The sequence below is a fragment of the Brachyhypopomus gauderio genome, chromosome 2 (genome assembly GCF_052324685.1).
Source record: "Brachyhypopomus gauderio isolate BG-103 chromosome 2, BGAUD_0.2, whole genome shotgun sequence".
In the NCBI taxonomy this organism is placed as follows: Eukaryota; Metazoa; Chordata; class Actinopteri; order Gymnotiformes; family Hypopomidae; genus Brachyhypopomus; species Brachyhypopomus gauderio.
In genome coordinates this window covers 47,130,825-47,151,186 of record NC_135212.1, presented here as the reverse complement: position 1 = coordinate 47,151,186, position 20,362 = coordinate 47,130,825, and the positions used below count along the sequence as shown (strand labels likewise).

General features: G+C 45.1%; 2 protein-coding genes across 5 annotated transcripts in view; both read left to right on the top strand.

Moving 5' to 3' along the window:
- The first annotated feature begins 1,029 nt into the window (after positions 1-1,029).
- On the top strand, positions 1,030-11,198 carry limd2 (LIM domain containing 2). 4 transcript variants are annotated; one of them, XR_013129369.1, is made up of 5 exons: positions 2,516-2,630; positions 8,203-8,247; positions 8,536-8,672; positions 8,941-9,212; positions 9,261-11,198. XR_013129369.1 is itself a non-coding variant. In XM_076997065.1 (4 exons), the coding sequence occupies exons 1-4, from the start codon at positions 1,204-1,206 to the stop codon at positions 9,098-9,100; spliced, it is 345 nt and encodes a 114-aa protein (XP_076853180.1). In that variant the 5' UTR covers positions 1,030-1,203; the 3' UTR covers positions 9,101-11,192. The 4 variants fall into 4 exon arrangements, 2 of the variants coding, with proteins under 2 accessions (XP_076853180.1, XP_076853178.1); XR_013129368.1 differs by having other exon boundaries at positions 2,518-2,630; positions 8,941-9,224; XM_076997065.1 differs by lacking the exon at positions 2,516-2,630 and adding an exon at positions 1,030-1,206 and having other exon boundaries at positions 8,941-11,192.
- Positions 11,199-13,843: 2,645 nt separating this feature from the next.
- The window catches only part of map3k3 (mitogen-activated protein kinase kinase kinase 3), a 24,925-nt gene continuing 18,406 nt past the window's right edge, over positions 13,844-20,362 (top strand). Inside the window, exons 1-2 of the mRNA XM_076997057.1 lie at positions 13,844-14,322; positions 14,864-15,329. The gene's annotated coding sequence lies outside the window, so the exon portion shown is untranslated. The remainder of the gene's footprint in view (positions 14,323-14,863; positions 15,330-20,362) is intronic.

Below are 20,362 nucleotides of genomic sequence, written 5' to 3'. Positions count from 1 at the left end.
TTTCGTGGCCTCAGCAACAACCTCAGTATATTCTGATTGTATAGATCAGGAAACCATATGAGGCCTGTCGGCGTCTGCGTGATCAGCACGGTGAAGGCAAGGGGCGGGCCTTGGCTGTTCATTCTAAAGGCCCATTCACACCCTACGGTAATTACGGATACGGACCCTTTCGTCCGGTTCCGGAGGTCGTTTCATCCGTCAGTGGGTCCGTTGCCAGAGCGCTTACGAATCCGTAGTAACGGAGCAATATAAACCGCAAATCAGGGGGCAGTAGAGAGTCAGAAGCATCGAACGTACACCAATTCGGGAAAATCAATGAAGAAGAGTACTGGACTTTAAAAAATGACGCTCGAGTTAGAAGAGAAACTTTGCGAGTTGGTTAGAGGCTACATTCTGCTACGGTGCCAGGTCATCGCGATAAACAGCGATGCAAAAACAGCTGGGAGGAGATTGCTGGTGCGCTGGTGCCGGAAATTTGACTATACTGCCCTCTAGAGGATGTATTTAAAAAAATCATAACAACGTTGGAAACGGAAAGAGGTATAGTGGCCCCCTACGGAGGCTACGTTTGGTACGGACGGACGAAATTCGTCCGTGTCCGGAGGTATAAAGCAGGCTTCAGCTTTATATATAACACCATAAAAATATGAGCAATTCAAAGTGCTGCTCAAATGAGAAATATCAGATATAATTAAGTTTGCATTGAACGTTCACTTAAAGCATATTAACAAAGTATCAGTATTTGTAAACGAACTGCTGAAAACAAGACGCTTCAATGGTTTGATTAGGTCTATGTATTTAAAAATGTTATGATGGGTATCTTCTGAATTCTCGCAATTACGTATAAATATATTCTTAAAATATATTAAAATCTTTACTTTCATTTTTTTTGTCTCCGAAGGCCACATAGTGAGGAGGAGGAGGAGGAGGAGGAGGGACACGGGGGGGAGGGGGGGGGTTTAGGCTGTAACCAATCGCGTAACATCCTGCTTAAAAAAACTAACATTTTTGGAGGAAAAAAAGATCCACATTTTAAAGAAGCGACAGGAGGGGCAGACGATCGAGAACCATCAACACATCACATAGCTGGAGGTTTGAGCTGGATTCTGAAACATTACATCGAGGTTGAAGGGAGCTGCAGCGTTTTGAGAGGACCGTGCGAGCGATTTGGACTTTCATCGCAGCTACGACAGACACCCATAGATGGTGAGTGTCCGCAAACCCGCTTCTCGTTTCATTCAGACGGCGAACCCGGTGACCCCCCCCCCCCCCCCCTCCCCTCCGTCCTCCTCATTGTGCTGGTGCTATTTGACAACCTAATGCAGTAAGCACTCGTTTTGCACACTATTGCACATGATCCGTATCCGTGTTGAGAGCATGGGCTTCTATCTCGGAACCAGTCCACCTGGGTCGATCAGCGTGTTCCACCTTGGCCTTCCACGGCCGTGTGGAGTGGACGTGTCGGATGAATTTGGCGAGGTTGTAGCATTTCCATATCGCAGCTGTGTTTCTCAAAAACAAACAAACAAACAAGCTGCCAAAACAAAAGGATGATGCGCTGGAAGACGCGCGGATACCGTCGGGGTTCTGCGCAGCTGCGATGCAACATTCGCCGCTCCAGATCAGTCGCGGTCGGAAACCCAAGTTTACTAGTATTAGCAAGGGCGGAATTAAAACCCCGTCAGCTACTTTTAATCTTTCGGGTTTAAAATGCAAAGGTCACACAATTGCTGTTCATCACACCATGTAGTGGGTCTGTGTGTGTCTGTTTAGGATCAATTTGCGCGCTTTTCGAGATGGAGACGTTCAAAATGAACTGTGTCGTTTAAGTAGCCCTCGACTCACCGTGACATTAAGCTGCAGTTTCCGTAACTGTTGGTGGCGGGCGTGTATTACATCCCCTCAACCACGAAAAGTTTGTATCTTAACTGAACATTGTATACAGAGTCCTTCTTCCATGGTGCTACATCTTTACTACTTACCATATGTTGAGTTTTACTGTTAGTGCAAACCATGGGTGTCCTTTGTTCTTAAGGTACTGTCTTGATTCCTGATGACCAGTGCAGTGCAAGATTATAACCTGCACTAGAACCTTTTAGAGGGTGACCCTTAACTTTTTAGTCTGCACTATTTTTGCAGCAGAATGTAACAAATGAATACAGTATATGCTACATGGAGTAGCTGTCTTCGTGGGCCATGTGTATGTACAGTGTGTCATGTGTATGTACAGTGGGCCATGTGTATGTACAGTGGGCCATGTGTATGTACAGTAGTGGGTACCTGCTAGTGTTTGCTGGAATTCCACAGTTTCTTTCATGTTTAGATCACTTCGCATTAATGCCCTGTTCAGGGAGGCAAACAGTGTGCTGTTTTTAGAGCTGCCATGTGTGTATGCAGGCAGCTGATAATAGTGGAAATTCATATCTGGTTGTAGCAACGATGGTGAGGGCAAAAATAGCCAAGCAGCCCTTCTGAGAGCTTGTGTGTTCAGGACCAGACCAGCACGTCTGTGTGTGTGATTGGTGGGTGGAGGAGACTGGAGTAGAGATGGGAGAAGGTGAACCCGGGAACCGAATCACTTGGGACGCATGTTCACATGGCGTGTGCAACAGTTTGAAAAACACTGGAAGGTATACAACCCTTTTACTTAGCAAAAAAAAAAAAGACCTGTGATCCTTCAGTTAATGAATGAAGGGAGGAAAGTAAGAATGTGATTCAGGCTGTGTGCGGTATGTAGTTATTCATGACACCTGGATCCTTTCGGCCTTTGTCGTACGCATGCTGGCGTGGTCTTCTTGTCATATGACCGTCTCCGGCACAGATATTTTTCCACAGTCATTAAATGCCTCCCTGCTTTCAATTCAGGTTCCACGTCATGCGTGGTGCACAACAAGCACAGATGGCATCTGTTTAATGTGTGTGTGTGTGTGTGTGTGTGTGTGTGTGTGTTTGGGGTGCACATCAGGCCTAGCTGAGCGTCATGCACAGAAGCTCTGTTGGATAAGCTGGAGGTTTGTCACTGACTATTCTTAGAGTCCCATACTAATGAAGTGATGCCAGCTAAGACTCTGGGGTAGCCTGTGTGACCTGATAATGGCATCATGCCTTTTTTTCCTTCTTCATCTTGCTGAAAATCCCCATATATGGTGAGAGCGAGCGAGAAGACTAGTGCTGAGCACTTTAAATGGAGAGGTTCTGCAAGGCAGCGTCCAGCCCTGCAGATCGGACCTCCATGGATCAGCTGCCCACCAGAATGGCTGCGTCTCCATGACAACTACGGAGCGCTGGGGGGTGGGGGGTGGGGGGGTTGTGTTTTTACGTTCACCTGGACGTCATGAGCGTTGGGGTGGTTGGTGTTGATGTTCTGTGCTGATGTTACGTTGCAGTGCTGCCCCCTGTGAGGGCCCTAATGGCGCTTGGGTCAAACCAAACTTGTTTGGCAGCTCTGATGTTAGGAGGAACTTAAACTGGTGAGGACAAAAGGTGTTCTGTAAAAAGCAGTCTGCTCATCCAAAAAAGGATGAAAACACTTTCAACCGCTATCTGTGTTTGACTAGGTCCAAGTGTGGTGGTTTTGTCCATTTCATGAAGTCACGGTGTTTATCGAACAGGGACTCTGGTGTTGAATTCCATAGATCTGGGGCCAGATGGAACTTGTTGCTTTGGGTCTGCGGCATCGCTTGTAGGCCGCGGTTGTGAAACGTACACTCCTCATTCTCCGATAACATCACAGACGTGGAAGCCGCTGCCGGCAGCCTTCCCTACATGCTGGGTGCCGAATGCCTGAAATGCCAAACACGAGCTTCTTCGCTGCGTTTCGACATGTCCGAGATACGGTTGGCCAATGGAGTTGTACGTGTCTGTGGCACGGGTGCTGTGGACGTAGCATTCTGCAGCCAAGACCATGATGTTGGGTAACACATTCCACACCTATAGTGAGCCGAATTCAGTTTTGGATAACGCAGAATTTGGGGTTTTGCACTTTCAGTGGTCATATGGTCTGACTGCTCAATCTGAGCCTCTTCAGTTAACATTGGTTCTTTCACTCTGTCACAAACTGAAGTCCCTTGCATTTCTCAATGCAAAGGATGAGTTTCACATCCGTGTGGGTGTGTGTGTGTGTGTGAGAGCTTGCCTCAGTGTGAAGTTCTACCCCTGGCTTTACTTGAATTCATGCCGGCTAAAGTAACCAATGTTCACATGGGCAAAATGGTGACTGTGTCGTGCTGTTCTCAGACTGGGTTCTTTTCTCCAAACTGCGTCACTAACGTGCTAAAAATGCCATTTAAGGGTTTGGGGTGTTTTGTGCATAGATTTTTGTTCTGCTTATAGACTCCCACATCTTACCTTTCTTACTCAACACCGTTGTTTTTTTTTTTTTTTTCTTCCTGACATCCTGTTTCTGCACACGCTGCATTAGTGGCCCACGTTCACCACCCCAGAAGTGAACGGAAGTGTATTGCACTACCTCTCTACAGCACCCTCCAGAGGGGCTGGCACTTCTGGGTGAAGAGGAAAAGGACCACGACTTTCAAAGGGATTCCTGTGCTCACGTGCAGAATTCAGGGTATTCGGGGTTTGTTTGGGCAGGTTCAGGTGTCTAAACTCAGGTTGGCCTATTAGTAAATGGGAGCCTGAATCGGTGATGGGGAGATCTGGATGCGCGCTGGGTTCTAGATCGGATTCATGCATGCTGTGCTGGTATACCTAGGTTTTCTTTCCATTATGACTGTAGCATGTTGAAGTGTTTTCTCTCCCCTCCGTGTCCTAGCCTCCACGTCAACATGCTGCGTTCAGGTCATGGAGTAGACCTGGTGAGAAGAACTTCTCCAGGTCAGGGAAGCACAGGGATGAGGGCTCCCCTCCGACGACAGGCTGTGTGAATTGTTGTCATATTTGAGACTTTTAGGTGATGGAAAGTTTTGTTTGACAAATGCACATGGCTTAAAGATGCATTCACTCATGCATGGCTTGGAATGCAAATCTGATCACATGATGCTTTGCGTAGAAGTAAAGAATGGACGCGGGTGTCTTAAGACATCTCGGGAGGGAACAGGGCTCAGTGTTTTAGAGATACGCTGCAGCTGCTCACTAGCTGAAGGTCTCACAAGTGCAGCATCACTGCATGGTAGGACCAGACTCATGAAGGCACTGAGGACCTCCACAAAGCCAGACTCCCTTAACCCCTCTGCCTATTAGATGACATTACTTTCTGTTTAGTAAATGGTGCGCTTGTGAGAGACGCCATAGCACCTGGTTAGCTACTGTATTGGTTTCCAAAAGGTGTGACACCCCCCCCTTTTGTCTTTCACTTGACCTGAATCCTCTGCGTGCGTCTCTTCCACTCTGGCAAATGCCACGGAACCACGGAAATCAAATCTGATTGGTCGGAGGTCATGTGTGCTAGTGACCCTGTTTTGGGCATGCTCATGTTCACAGCAGCCTACGGCTGAGTTCAGCTTCTGGCGTTTCACCATCCAAACACCTTGGTGTAGTCAAGAACTTGAACAGTGCTCAAAATAGCCGTGCCGTCCAAAAGCAATGCACAGCCCTGCCAATTGATTCGCTAACTTCACTGCATCACCCACTGTGGTTTTAGCTCTCTCGCCCTTTTCTAGCGCAATTAGTTGACTTTAATGTAGCTGTTGTGAAATGCCATTAGAGGAACTGCTTATCTGATCCAGCGTGCGATGTACAACAGTGCTGTGCCCCGTCATGGCAGCGGGGCGTGCGGGGCTTCCTGTCGTTAGGGGTGCCGGCTGCGTCTGGACTCCCCAGAGTGGGCAGGCTCAGCTTCACTGGCATGGAGCACTCCACAGGAAGAGGGGTGCGTCATTGTGACTTCCTGAAATGGCCTCTGTGATGGGCAATGGTACCCGTGTGTGTGGGAGGAGGGGGGGAGGGGTGCGCGCACAAGAGTTTGTGTGTTTGTGTCTTATATACAAATAAGGCAAAAAATGAACAGATGGTGCTCAGTCCCTCCCCCCCCTCTTTTTTTTGTCTTTTCTAATCCTGTTTGAACAAATGACTAAACATTTAGAGAACAACTTTTTTGGTGGGGGGTTTTAAAAGCCAGAGTCTTTTATTGCACCAGACTGCTGTTATAAAACAGGGCCCTGTGTAGACCTAAATGCATTTGTGTGACACTTCAAGAGCAGATTCTTAAAGCTCTTTGGAACAGTGCTCACTTGACTGAAGTTGATTTTATTTATTTTCTGGGGCTTTTTGGGGAGGGGGGGTGGTCTCCACACAGCAGGGCAAGATCTGTGGTACCAAGGAGGGGTGGCGTTTGTCTTACTCGCTGGGGGAGAAATCTGACCCAGTGGTGACGGGTCAGGCATATTCTAAATATGGGTGATGTTTCCAGCCCAGAAACCTGATTGGTAGCTGGCTGCCTTCGTGTACCATCAGGACAGGCATGCAAGGTCTCCAACCAAAGGTGGTTCATTGCACTGCCCTTGCGTGCCTGCGTTGTTCTCATGTCTGTGAGAATCTGCTGTGTAGTGTGAATCGCACCGTGCAAATGGAGCAGCAGTGGTGTTTACCGCCGACATCCTATAGCCCAGTCACGTGCCTCGGCACTGTACAGTGTAGCTCTCTGAGGCCAGTGTGACTGTGACGGAGGCTGAACTGTGCATGAAGCAAGTTTCAGTAAGTCTCTCTGGGGAACGAAAAATTGCCAGAAAGGCAAGTTGTCATTGGTCAGGAAGATCAGGAAGTGGTTTGAGGCACAGTTGGGCTCCGTCGCTAGCAGTTGTAGGCAGTGCTGGGGGCGTGTCCGGTGCTGGGAGAGTGTCCGGTGCAGCTACGAGTGTCACATTAAGGCTTATTTGAGTAACTGATGCCTGAGGGTCATGAGCAAGTCCTTGGTGTTTGAAACCCAGTAGCATTCCACCTGAGAACCAGCATGAGGAGCCATGTCGGGCCTGCGAGTGTGTGTGGAGCTTCAGAAAGTGGCTGAGAGTTGAGGTGTAAAAATGGCGTTTCTTGGTAACGGATTCGTTTGGCGCTCTGACTGAGCACAAACACTGGAACGGTAATTGTTGGGCCTGCTTGCACACCTCCACGTTCTGTTCTCGTTCTCGACGGGAACTGAATTTGGGAGGTTCTCACATATCTGGGCAGAGATGAGCCACCAGCTCAGTGAGCAAAAGCTGCATCTGGGGCTTTGGTCCGAGATGTGTTTTTTGCGAAGCACTATTAAACCCTTTCAGGTTGGTTATAATGGCTTTGATGCATCCTACAGTGTTTTAGAAATTAAATTACATTACATGTTTTTATCTGCGGTTGGTTTTTATCTCCGTGTTTGATCATAATTCGCTCCCTTCAGAATGCGGTCAGTTTCCTCTGCTGGTGGATCATGTTCTTCAAACAACCAATTTCTTTTGATACTTCAGTTTCATTTCATAGATAAGAGTCACAGATGTGTGTCACAGAGGTTGGAGGGTTGGGGGAAGAGTTCCTCCCTAATGACTGATTTGAGAGAAAAATTGTTACTGAGTCACTAAACATAAGAGATGGTTGTCACTGATGTTTATGCACTAGATAACTACTGCAGACATTAAATCCACCCCATAACCCTTCTCAGGGCATAATCCCCCCCCCCCCCCCCTTTAATGAAGCAGACTCCCGGGTCTGTGAGCATGCAGTATAAACAGCATTATCCCCTGATGGAAATTGTGTGTGTGTGTGTGTGTGTGTGTGTGTGTGTGTGTGTGTGTGTGTGTGTGTGTGTGTGTGTGTGTGTGTGTGTGTGTGTGTGTGTGTGTGTGTGTGTTTTGGGTGTGGTGTCATAGGTGCATGTGTGACTGGGTGTGCAGCACTGCTAGGGGAAAAGGTCACATTTGGTCTTGCGTCATGAGTAGAGGCAGATGGAAGCACAGGGAGGGAGGGAGGAAGAGAGAGAGAGGGAGGGAGGGGATGAGGGAGGGAGGGAGAGAGAGGGAGGGAGAGGATGAGGGAATGTTTGAACTCGCTGAAGAGACAACTTGATCTGTCTTTAGTTCTTTGGTCAAAGGCTTGTGTATAAGTGAAGAAGGGTGAGCCGAGAAGATGCATTTGTTCGTGTGCAGAGCTCAGGGTTCTCAGAGTGATGGCAGGTGTAAGATTATGGGATGGCGTCTGTAGAGTGCTTTAGTATGTATCATCTTGAATACCTGCACAATAGATCATCTGATTGATTTCTCTCTTGTTTGTTTCCAGGACAACATAAATGTCTCAGACGAAAAGCCTGTTCAGCGATCTAAGGTAGATGTGTCATTTCTTCCTTTTTTTTTCTTTTTATCTTTTTCTTCAACATTTGGTGTGGGTTTTTTTTTTTTTTTTTTTTTTAAACAAAATTTGTTTCTCATCATTCTCACTTCCCTAACTTAAGTTCAAGAAGCATAAATTTCCCACACTTTGGAAATGCTCACCTCTGACCATTTTGTTTGATTGTGTGTGTGTGTGTGTGTGTGTGTGTGTGTGTGTGTGTGTGTGTGTGTGTGTGTGTGTGTGTGTGTGTGTGTGTGTGTGTGTGTATGCATGCGTGTGCAGTCCTTCAGTTTTCAAACACAGAAGGAGGTCTGTGCGGCCTGTGAGAAGACCGTGTACCCCATGGAGAGACTGGTGGCCAACAATCTGATCTTCCATGCGGCGTGCTTCTGCTGCAAGCACTGCAACACCAAACTCAGGTTAGACACACACACACACACACACACACACACACACACACACACACACACACACACACACATACACAGGTTAGACATCTGTACAAGCTCACACTCATACATTCTTCAGATGATAAATAAAAGACTGACAGGTCCATGCAGGCTCTTGTACACGCAGACTTGCACGTATCTGCAACCACAAACATTTAGTTTCCTTCACTAAAAGTAGCGTTTTAGAAAAGGTAGCATGCATGTGTTTAACCTGTAGAGGGCGCCCTTGTCTCGACAGCCTGGGCACCTACGCCGCCCTGCAGGGGGAGTTCTACTGCAAGCCTCACTTCCAGCAACTGTTCAAGAGCAAAGGGAACTATGACGAGGGCTTCGGCCGTAAGCAACACAAAGAGCTCTGGGCCGGCAAGGACGGCGAAAGCGTAGCAAAGACCCCGTAACCTCACTGGGACGTCCAGGACACTTCCCCTGCCCACACCAACCAGCCACACACCCTTTCTGTAGAACCTGCCTGTTCTGTCCTATGCGTGTACACACACACACACACACACACACACACACACACACACACACACACACACACACACACACACACACACAAAGGTACGCACACTTGGCATATGTCACCTGAGCCTTGGCTCTTTGTGTGATACACCAACACACACTGGCCCACAAACATGACAGGGCAGGCATCTCTTCCTCTAGGGTGTGTTTTTAATTTTTTATTATTTAGCCTAAGTCAATGTTTATTTTTATATGTCTATTTTTAAGGCTTTTCTTTTCACAGTTATTGAGTAGCTGTGACCAAAATATAAACCCCCAAGTAGACTGAACTTTCTTCATTTTAATTTTATTATATATCATTTTTGGTTAATGTTTCCCTTATCAGAACCAGTAGTTATTTTCTTGCGTATGAGAGGTCCTTTAAAAATGAATTGCTTGCATGAATACAAAGTTTTCGACTGTATATACTCAGGTAGAGAGTCTGGGGTGTAATAACATATTCCCCTGGTGTTTTTCAACCATGACCATTAATTTTTCTTTTCTAAACATGAATCACAGGCTAGTTTAGAACAGGGGTACAAATATCTGTTTTATGTAGGCTGGGTGTTGTGCCTGTGAAACTACAGGGTACACAGTACTGTATCTCAAAGGCTTAATTCTGCCTGTCGTCTTCTGCCTAATTCTTCCCTTCTCCCAAATTTATATTTCTTGTCAGGATGGGTGGGATTGGCAGATACTGAACATGATTCAAAATATACAGACTCAAACATGAACAGACTAAATATCAAAGATGATATTTAAGGATATCCCTCAAGTGTCATTTGGGGGGGGGGGGGGGGACTCACACTACCCATCTTAACACATGAGTAGTGTGAACAGTGGCCCACGCCTGCATTTATTTGAACAGAAATTGGATCTTCTCTCCATGAACCAAACCAATGGAGTCATATGAATTCACTCATTGTAACACTTTAATTACTACACAGTATTAGCGAATTGGCTGTGCATAATTTTGATTCCACCCCTAACCTGGACCCGAACGGAGAACTGTCTCTCTAGGTACCCATCACCTAAATGGTTTTATGCGTTTTTTTAAGAATCAGTACGTGTCGTCCTGCCCACCAAAAGTTTCGTGAGTAAATTTAGTGTGAACTGCACGCCAGTTAAGCTCTTGCTTTTTTCAGTTTGTTCTGTTTGTTTGTTTTTTATGCACGTTTTTAAAAGCGTCCCCGTTTCCTTCCTTCCCGTGTTGTTTCCTGTAGTCGCTCTGCCAACCTGTTTCCTGTGAGCCGTTCTGAGTCGGTGACGGGATTCGGTCGGTCCGGCTCTCCGTCGAGCGGTACTGACCCTCGTCCTGATCTCCAGCCCGCCAGGCTGCACTGGAGACGAGCATGTCGCACGCTTCGCTGCTCATCGGTCTCTCACGGAGGAGGGGCCAGTGAGGACTTTTAGAGTAAACCGCTAGTTTTACATGGTGTTTTGCAAGTGAAATAGTATCTTTCTGTAGCTATTAGTATGACCATGGACCGTCCCGTCAGCTCCATCAGTTGGTGTAGGTGGCGCTATGAAATCCTCAGCTCCGTTTAACAGCTTCTTTTTTAAAAGAGAAACGGTGTCGGAGTTTGAGTATAGAGCTCCATCTAGTGGTGGAAACGTGACGCTACCAGTCGAGTTTCTGCTGAGTTCGCGTTTTTGTTTCGCGTTGTTCTCTTGTTACCTGCTTTCGCCCACTCGAGAGTTTGTTGTCGCTGAAGTCTTCTTGCTCACTAGTGAATCCTTGATGTACTTACAAAGCCATCGAGAGGGCGAACTAATGTATTGCGACTTGAATGCCACAGAAGCCCTATGTGTTGTACGTGTTTAAGAATACTGTGAAGTCGAAAGCGCTGTGAGGTTTAGATTTATTGAGCTCTTATGAGCCGGTGTTACACCGAATTCTGCGACCGTCGAATTTTGTGACCGCAGAGGGCGCTATTTCGCAGTTTCAGTTCACAGGCACGAGCGCTTTACGAATGCTGCGTAAGCTACGCCGACGCGCTTTCTTTTCTCGTTTTGCTGCTGTCCACGAACCAAAATATGAGAGATGCGTGTATTTACATTTTATGTCGTCTGTTAACAAGAATGTTTCATTACAACATTTTTACACGTGACGACAGGAGTAAAGTCAGCCAATACATACGCCTGACAATAGCAAACTTTTCATAAGTAAGTTATGTAAGCTGCTGTCATTTGGACCTCATTCCGAATGGTAATTATACACTTCTGAATAAAATGTTTAAATATAGTCTACTAAAACGTTTTTGCTATCACTGCTTTCTGCTATTGTGGAGTCACAGTGGGTGATGTGTTTCCATGGTAGATGTGACAGATGTACCTTGGTATGGGGTCACCAGTTCTTAATATGTGACCCCACTGAATTTCCACCTATAATCATTTTGAAAACAGCCATGTCTTTCCTGGTGACCTACCATCCCGTCACCTTATTAGACAGAAAAAAAAAATTATGAATGGAATGGACAAGTGCACTTTGGAATAGGGGTCACCGATTCTGATGGCTGCTGTCTAAATATGTGACTGCTGTCCATCCCCATACAAACTAGTTAAAACCCAACCAAATGTTTTCAGGTGACTTACCATCCCTACACCTGTTAGCCAAAGAAAAACATTCATGAATGGAGTGGACAGACTGACCGTGGCATAGGGGTCACCCATTCTGACAGCTGCCAACTGGATCTGTGACTTTAATGTATCTTCAAAAATATTAAAAGATCGTTTTAAAAACGTTTTAGTAGACTATATTTAAACATTTTATTCAGAAGTGTATAATTACCATTCGGAATGAGGTCCAAATGACAGCAGCTTACATAACTTACTTATGAAAAGTTTGCTATTGTCAGGCGTATCTATTGGCTGACTTTACTCCAGTCGTCACGTGTAAAAATGTTGTAATGAAACATTCTTGTTAACAGACGACATAAAATGTAAATACACGCATCTCTCATATTTTGGCTCGTGGACAGCAGCAAAACGAGAAAAGAAAGCGCGTCGGCGTAGCTTACGCAGCATTCGTAAAGCGCTCGTGCCTGTGAACTGAAACTAACTGAAACTGCGAAATAGCGCCCTCTGCGGTCACAAAATTCGACGGTCGCAGAATTCGGTGTAACACCGGAACCATATTTTCTCAAGAAGCCTTAGCAAATAATATCGCACATTAATTTCAGATCTTTAAGTTTTTGTACACCTACGTTTTATTTTTTGCCTGAAATCTCTGGTTCATTTTGTTCTTAGCCTCTCCAAAATATTCTAATTTTTACCTCACGTTGATCTCGTACGAATCATTTTATGCATATACGGTATATGCATCCTTTTTGTGGAGAGGGATATGTCCACAGGCACAAATCGCCGTGTTTACAGCAATGCTCAGATGTGTGCCCAGTCATCCAATACAAGTAACAAAACTGCACATTTTTTTATGATCAACATACAAATTACACGTTTGTTTGTGTTTTCTGTATTTGTGAAGCGCGGGGATGTTCAGGAGATAGAGTAGCCTACGTTTTATTTAAGGTAGTTTAGAACGTTATTTAGGTGACCGTGTGGAGTGAGAGATGCTTGGGTGAACTTGGAGGTTAAATTGTCTTAATCAGTAGTGTGTCGGAGGCAGCAGAACTTGATGGCTTCTTTTCAGCGCTTATCACCAAGTTCTTTGTCTGAATCTTTCTTTTGTTTCACCTCCTTAACACACTACTGAACTTTTGTTAAAAGCATAAAAAGTATAAAAATAATTCCTCTTTTCCTTAATGCGGTATTGTGCTTCATTTCTTACTTTTTTTTTAATTTTTGTACGTGCTTTTCGAGAGAAAAATAAACAATTTGCTGGTGTTAATTTAAGGCTCGTGCATGTTATTTAAAAAACTGATTTAACAGGATTACGCTGTTCCTGCTGGTATTTTGGTTGCAAAGAAAGGAATTCAAAGTGGTAACTGAACCCGTTTGCACTTGTTTTGAGGAGCAGGATTATATCTAAAATAGGGGATATTCGCGTGTAAAACTACATAACTAGCCAGCTCAGCTCCATTTTGACGTGATGTGTATACCACGTGATGGTTCTCGCGTGAAAAGATCGTGCTTGTGCGCGAGCGATCCGCGTTTACGGTCGCCCCCATCGTGTGCATCAAAACATTACAGGCGACAGCAAAACGTGTTCGAGCACTGGGCTGTATAGAGATTCTGAGATTTTGTCTTGTAGACTACCAAGCAATAAATCTACACACAACACTCAGACCTATTCTTGTTTGTCGTGTGTTAATATGTTGATGAAGTGTGCTGATTACGTCTACGTGAACAGAAGATTAAATTGGTCTTTCCTGTTAGAATTTATAGCTAAACCTTCTTTTAGAATGTATTCTAGCCAAAGAATGTATATCTGAAGCTTTTTTGTAGTCAACTACATAAAATGTATACTGTGACTCAGACTTGGAAAAAGAAACCTGCCAATATATTTTGTGACCGCCACTGTACATTTTGAATAATGTGAATAAACAGAAAACATTTAAATTGATGGCACTAACGCCGCTCGTGCGTGGGGAGTACGTCATCAAAGCTTGTGCACGAGTTTAAAAATGTTCCCCGTGAGCTTGACCTCGCGCGCGCCGGTGATGCTGTGCGCGTCACACCATCGGAGAAGAACAGCGCGCGCCCGAGAGTATCTGGAGTCGATCTCCTCGCATCTCTAGATTAGTTGTCATTTAGGCGAAACGACCGTGTTTGACGGCGCTCCTTCTGTTCGTGCACGTCTAACACTACACAGTGTGTTGAATCACAGCTCGATCCGCTCACGTTCAGCAGGATCAGAAACTTTTCTCTCGTTTAGAAGGAAGCAAACTTTGGGGTTCCGGTGACGAACAGTTTTTTTTTCCAGTCAGGAAATTCGCTGCGTTAAAAGACTGGTTCAAAGATTTGGTATTTGCCATCAACTCCAAAAGCGTGTGATTAAAGTACATAAACCATCGAGCTTTTTTAGGTTTATGCGTTAGTCATTTCGACGAGACTTTAAATGCATTGAATATAGATTTGAGTTTATTTCAGTCTAGTAACTAGCAAATGGCAACGGAAAAGGCATTTGGTTCTCGAAGTTAAAATAGCTGTTGGACAGCTTGTAAGTACATCGTTTCTTTTATCCAAACTCTGAAAACTGGCCATATGCATAAGTAACGTTATTGGATTTCAGCGCAGTTAACTTATTGGAGGTTATTCGACATTCTTAGATGAACATTTTATACCATTTTTTTTTGCATCGCATTACAGAACTTGAGCTTCTTGCCGTGGACGGTGTATTATCACATATTTATAAGTTATTTCGAGCAAGTGCGCTATTTATGAACACAAGAAGACACTTAAATCCTTTACTGCTTCACGAAAAAAAAGAAGACAATACTCTCGTTCAGCGAACTGGTGCATGCCGACGGAGGAAAAATCTGCAAACTTAGCAGGAAAAGAAGCCATCAAAATCACGGAAATCGCTTTCGTTCTTTCTCCTGCACGGCTTCTAATGGATTTTATAAAAGCAACGCGATTGCTGCTGCACCTTTTGTTCTAGCATCACGCCAAAGATCCTTGTTTTCACCGCTGATTCGTTATATTAAACTAACCAAAACTACGCGAAATTAAGTTGTGTTTTTTTGCATTCCTCGTTGCAGTTGGACTGTCTACTCAAAGCAACAATGAAAAGGCGACGGCGGCTTCCCGTTTTCGACAAAGTGCATTTGGTTGAAAATATTTTCTTTTTTGTTGCATCATGAGATGACATCGGGCCTCAAAGAACTCATTTTCCCATACACTAATGTTCACGACACCGACACGGCCACACTTTGCTTCGTTTCTCCGCGCGCTGGAGTAAATACTTTGGCCCAAACGCCCGTGGACGACGTTGGAGACCCGGAGAGGTCCGCGCACCTGGGAATGTTTTAGCAATGGCACGCGCTACATTGGTTTGTCCACTTTGCTCCGGGGACGGAGAGACTGGGTTTCTGTGGACACTGGACAGCATTGCTGAGTTAACGCATTGAACTAGCAGCAGAATTTCTCGCTTATTCGAAGTTGGAGACAAAAGACGGAGATTGTCCTACGCGCGCTCGTGAGAGGTCACCTACACGGCCACATCAGGTGAGGTTCACTGAAACGTGGACGTCAAATGAACTTTTCCTTAGGTAATCAGACAGCCTGCCTGTTTCCATGGAAGGCCTATGTTGCTGGTCACTGGTGTCAGCAGGTTGTGCAGGTTATGTAAAAACTATTTTTATGGCATGGTAAAATACTTTACCAGGGTCATCAGGGTCCTTAATTGGTTCACACCCACACGTTCCTTATGTTGAATGTAGTCAGACCTACCCATACCTTATTGCTGAATAAGTTCATAACCAACTTCACAAATTGCACCTGATCATAATTAAATGATGATGATAAAATCTGTGAATAAAGACCTCAGTAGAGCGATCAGTTTCAAAGCAAAACACTACAGCTTTACTGCTGTCACCGACTCTAAATTCTGAACGTGTGCCGAGTAGTGATATCAGTGGAGTGCACTTAGTCAGCACAGGTTTGTGTGGGCAGTTGCATACGAACCCTGGCTGTCTTAACCTTCACATCCTTGTTGGTCATTTGAAAGGAGCAGAATATGGCGGAGTCCTTCTTCTTGTCCTCCTGCTGAAGTAGCCCAGCTAATGCGGTGAACCCAAGTAGGCTCTGCTGGGTGTGCCAAGGATCTCAGTGCTAGACATGTTCCTCACACTCTAGCAGACAGTCGCTTTGCCTTTGAGGAATCTGTGTCCTTTATAGTTGAACATTGGTTAATTAGCTGTAATTGCAATATAATACTGCATGTATAATTAATTCCTTACTGAAGAGAAATAAGATCACATCATGGATATATTAATGCAGTATATAATTAGCATGTAATGAAAATGACATAGTGACATAAAAATGGTTCTTGCTGAGTGCAGAATACTTAATAAAAACGTTTGCTGCAGCAACGAGTGAATTGGTGGCTATGTGTAAATTCTGATTTAACCTGCATTAGTGTACGTTCCTGTATGTGGATATTGTGAGTGCGGCTCTAATTCCGACTTAATTCCATTGGCCAGTCAAGCTTGCAGTGTTAGAGCAGGGCTAATCAAACCATGTCCAAGCATCAACAGTTTTATGGTACGGTCTCTTAACAAGACATTTGGGCTTGCAAATTATACAAGCTGGACCTCACACAAGCAGACTTATCTCTTCAGTGTGCTGTAGGACAAGGCTGCCTAAAGCTATTGTGAATGTCACAAGGATTCTTACCCTGCATGGATTCAATCCTGGGTAATTATGGTACAGTTCTGTGAATCTTTATGTAGACCAGAAGGGCCATGGGACAGGCCAGTTTGAAGACAAAGCCACACCAGTGGTGTTATCACTGCAACGGGAACTGCGGAGGTAGAGCAGTTTTGCATCCCAGGAAAAAAAAAATCACTATTAAATATATGTTCTGATTTCGTGCATTCATTCCAAACACATTACTGTACACCTGCTACTATTTGCTGTGATTTTCCCATTGGTGTTTGTTCCCATTTTCTCACATGGCTGAATTTGAGCCAAGATCATAGGCCCAGTGTGTAGGCTCTGGCTCACGGGCCAGTGTGGCTTTTCTGCATAATGTGCCATCTAGCCTGGAGACACCTGTATCTGAAATTTACCAAAAGCCTTTTTTATGATGCGTGCTGATTTGATCCAGCCAGTTGATCACTTGAGCTGACTGAATCTTTTGAGGCAGGCTCCTCCTGTTGCCTTGGGAACTCCAATCAGAGGTGTGCATTGCAAGCCCCATCCTATGACTGGACTATAAACACTACTGCGTATTGCCTGAGACCCATGTCCACAGTGCTCACTGCCAGATAAAGCAGCTCCAGTCAGAATGAGTGGAGAAATTAGTGAGACCGAAACAAGTTCTATAGAGTGTGGAACAAAACTGCTGCAGTCTGCCCCGTCCCACTGCTCTACGTCTACACACTCCTCCAGGAGTTCATTAAGATGGAGAGTGTGAGGTGGGGAGGGGTCACGTGGATGCGACGGGAACGTAATACACATGAGGCAGAGTCAGAGCTCCAACCACTGTTGGTGCCTCTGTAAACGTTGGTCTGCTGTACATGGAACATATACTCACAGCCATGTTTGACTTTCTTTATGTCCGGTATATGCATTGTACAGGAATATGGGTTTCGACAGTGACAATTACACTCCAGATTTTAATGAAAACAATTATGGTTATTGGTTATTGGCTATTGGTTACTGGCGATCATGGGGCTTGGGAGAATGCCACTATAGATGTGGAGAGGACGAAGAAGACACTGTAACGAACTGCGTGACGCAGAACAGGGAGGCGGACACAAACGCTGAGGAGAGCGAGATTTATTGAATGGAATTCCAAAGGCAGAGTCGTAATACCGGGCAGGGGTCATAACAGGTAGGCAGTCCGAACGTGAAATGTACACAGGCATAACTTACAATACACGGAGAACACGCAACTAGGCAGGAACGAACAGGGATCGCGGGGAAAACAACGAGGCATCAAACACAAAACAACCGATACAGACATGGGAAATACAAGGACTATAAATACATAGGACCAGGTGACAACACTGATGACAAGGGCGTGGCACGAGGGGAAACCAGGGCAACAGACAAGCTGGGCGGGATCCATGAGCAGGGAACAACACAGACACGAGGGAACAGGGAAACCGGAGTGACAGCTAGGAGAGGGGGCGTAGCCCCTACGTTACAGACACTCAGTTAGCATTTTACCACAGCACTGGGTAGGTAGTTCACATCGGGAGCATCTTCAGTCCTGTAGTTTTTATTCACCAAAACAGTCAGAGGTAACACCATCACAGGGAAGGTTAAACGTATAAGCCCTGTGTGTGTGTGTGTGTGTGTGTGTGTGTGTGTGTGTGTGTGTGTGTGCGTACTTCTGAATAGCCACATGTGTTATGTAGTTCATGCAGTTCTCCAGTAGTCATAGCTGCAGCAGATTTGTGTTTGCTGGACGTGTGGCTGGATTGGGCTGGTGCCCCTGGGTGACGTGCACTCGTGTTGCACTCGTGTGGTGTCTGAAAAGCCTCCGTAGCTTAAGGATGATCACTGTGGTTTAAGCACCACACACTGCGGGCTCTTTACAGTGAAGGCGATGCTAATGGTTCAGTGCTTTAGTGACATGTAGACCATTGCATGGCCTAGAGTGTGTGGCATGAGCAGGCATAAGATATAATAATATAAAATATAATATATGGTATATTATTATATAATATAATTATATTATATTATATTATATAATAGTATAATAAATACAGTTTGTCCCCGCTTAACGACGGGTCTGGTTAACGACAGACCGGAGTTACGACTGACTTAAAACAAAAAACAGTGGTGTGTTGTGGAGTGTTAGGGAGTGTTAGGGAGTGTTGTGGAGTGTAGTGGAGTGTTGTGGAGTGTTGTGTACGATAAGCTGAGGCATCGCAGCCTCCACCGCAGCCCATCTCGGCAACACGATCGCTCTTTCTCACGCTGTACGCATGCATGAGAACATCGTTAGTTTTTTTCTATACTGTATTTTACGATTAAAGCGTATCTAAATCTAGGATCACGCTTAACGACGAAAACTGCTTAACGACGGACTTTTCAGTCTCTAACCCCGTCGTTAACTGAAGCATGCATTACAGTGAGTCCCAGCTTAACTGCTCTGAGATCAACTTGTTTAGCCTGACTGAAGATAAAACCATACACACATACATACATACATAGTCAGCTTTGGGTGGATCCAGTCTTCTGTTCCTTCGTCCCATAAATACATACTTTTCATATAATTAGCAAGTTTCTTAGGAGTTACTGAGTCATTCATGGTAGTTAGTGAATAATTAGCCAGGACTTCTGCCTTGACTGAACTGTTATCCTGGGTAAACCAGTAAACCAGTAAACTGGGTAACTGGGTAAACCAGTTCTGCTTAACTGCAGATTAAACCACACACATAAATACTTCAACCCATTCTTAGGGTTAATCATTCTAGACTTGCTCTTGAATCTTTGGCGGACTTAGATGGCTGATCCATAACGTGTAGGATCCAGTTTCAGGTTTTTGCATTTAGCATGAACATTTGTCAGACACTGTTAGGTGCAGTGACTCACAGAAGTGCCATGTTGCATCGTGGGAAATCTTTTGGCCTTAGTCCTGGTGCACATAGACTTGAGTTTAAAGATGTCACAATGGGGTGCTCCCTGCCATCCTACCTGCTGTGGAGGGAGTGATGGGGAGTTTCAAGGGTTTGTGACCACGCAAACACAAACGCTGAGGACAGTCACGTCATTAGCACTGACACTGTCTTGCCCCCTAGACCATCTCCAAAAGGTCAGCGTGTATGGAAGAGAACTGTCGTCTACCCAGAGCTCAGTACAGTGGCTTTGTGTGATTGACAGGCATACCACCCACTCACATCTATGAACTGTAGTAATATATTGATTGGGGTCTTTGTATTGGCGTTTTTTCAAATGCCTGCATGCATGTTTATTGTGTTTTGTGATGGAAGTATTTATTTTCTATGAAACTTGGAAATATTACTGTCTAACCAATTCCAGGGAGCATTGCAACCTGATTGGAGGAGAGTTTCATTGCTGCGGAGGGCTCAGGAACTCTAAGCTGACTGCCAGCTTTCTAAACACCACGTATTTCCAAAATATGTGCCCTGCTTCTGATGTGGTACCAGGCTCCGCAGTGCCAATTGAGCTCAGGGTTCAGCTGTTTTGCAGCTGAGATGTTTGAGTCTCGGGGACACACACACACAAACACACACACGTGTGTGTGAATGGCATGTTTTCACCGTGATGATTCACCAAGACTCCTGGCACACGTACGACACATGGCACATGTATTTGATTTCCTGGTTTTTCCCAGCTTTCCCATACCCTTGTGTTTTTTTACAGTTTGAAGTTTGATTGGCCATATGACTTGAATGACTTGAATGGACAGTGGCACATTTCACTGCACAACTCCTGGTGTCATTAACTGCCCTCCTCTGCAGTGCACTGTCACACGAAGGGAAGGACGGAGGGAACTGCACCAGAATGTCCAGTGTGGCCTAATTACATGTCATTACACTGTAGCAATCTGAAAATGAGGA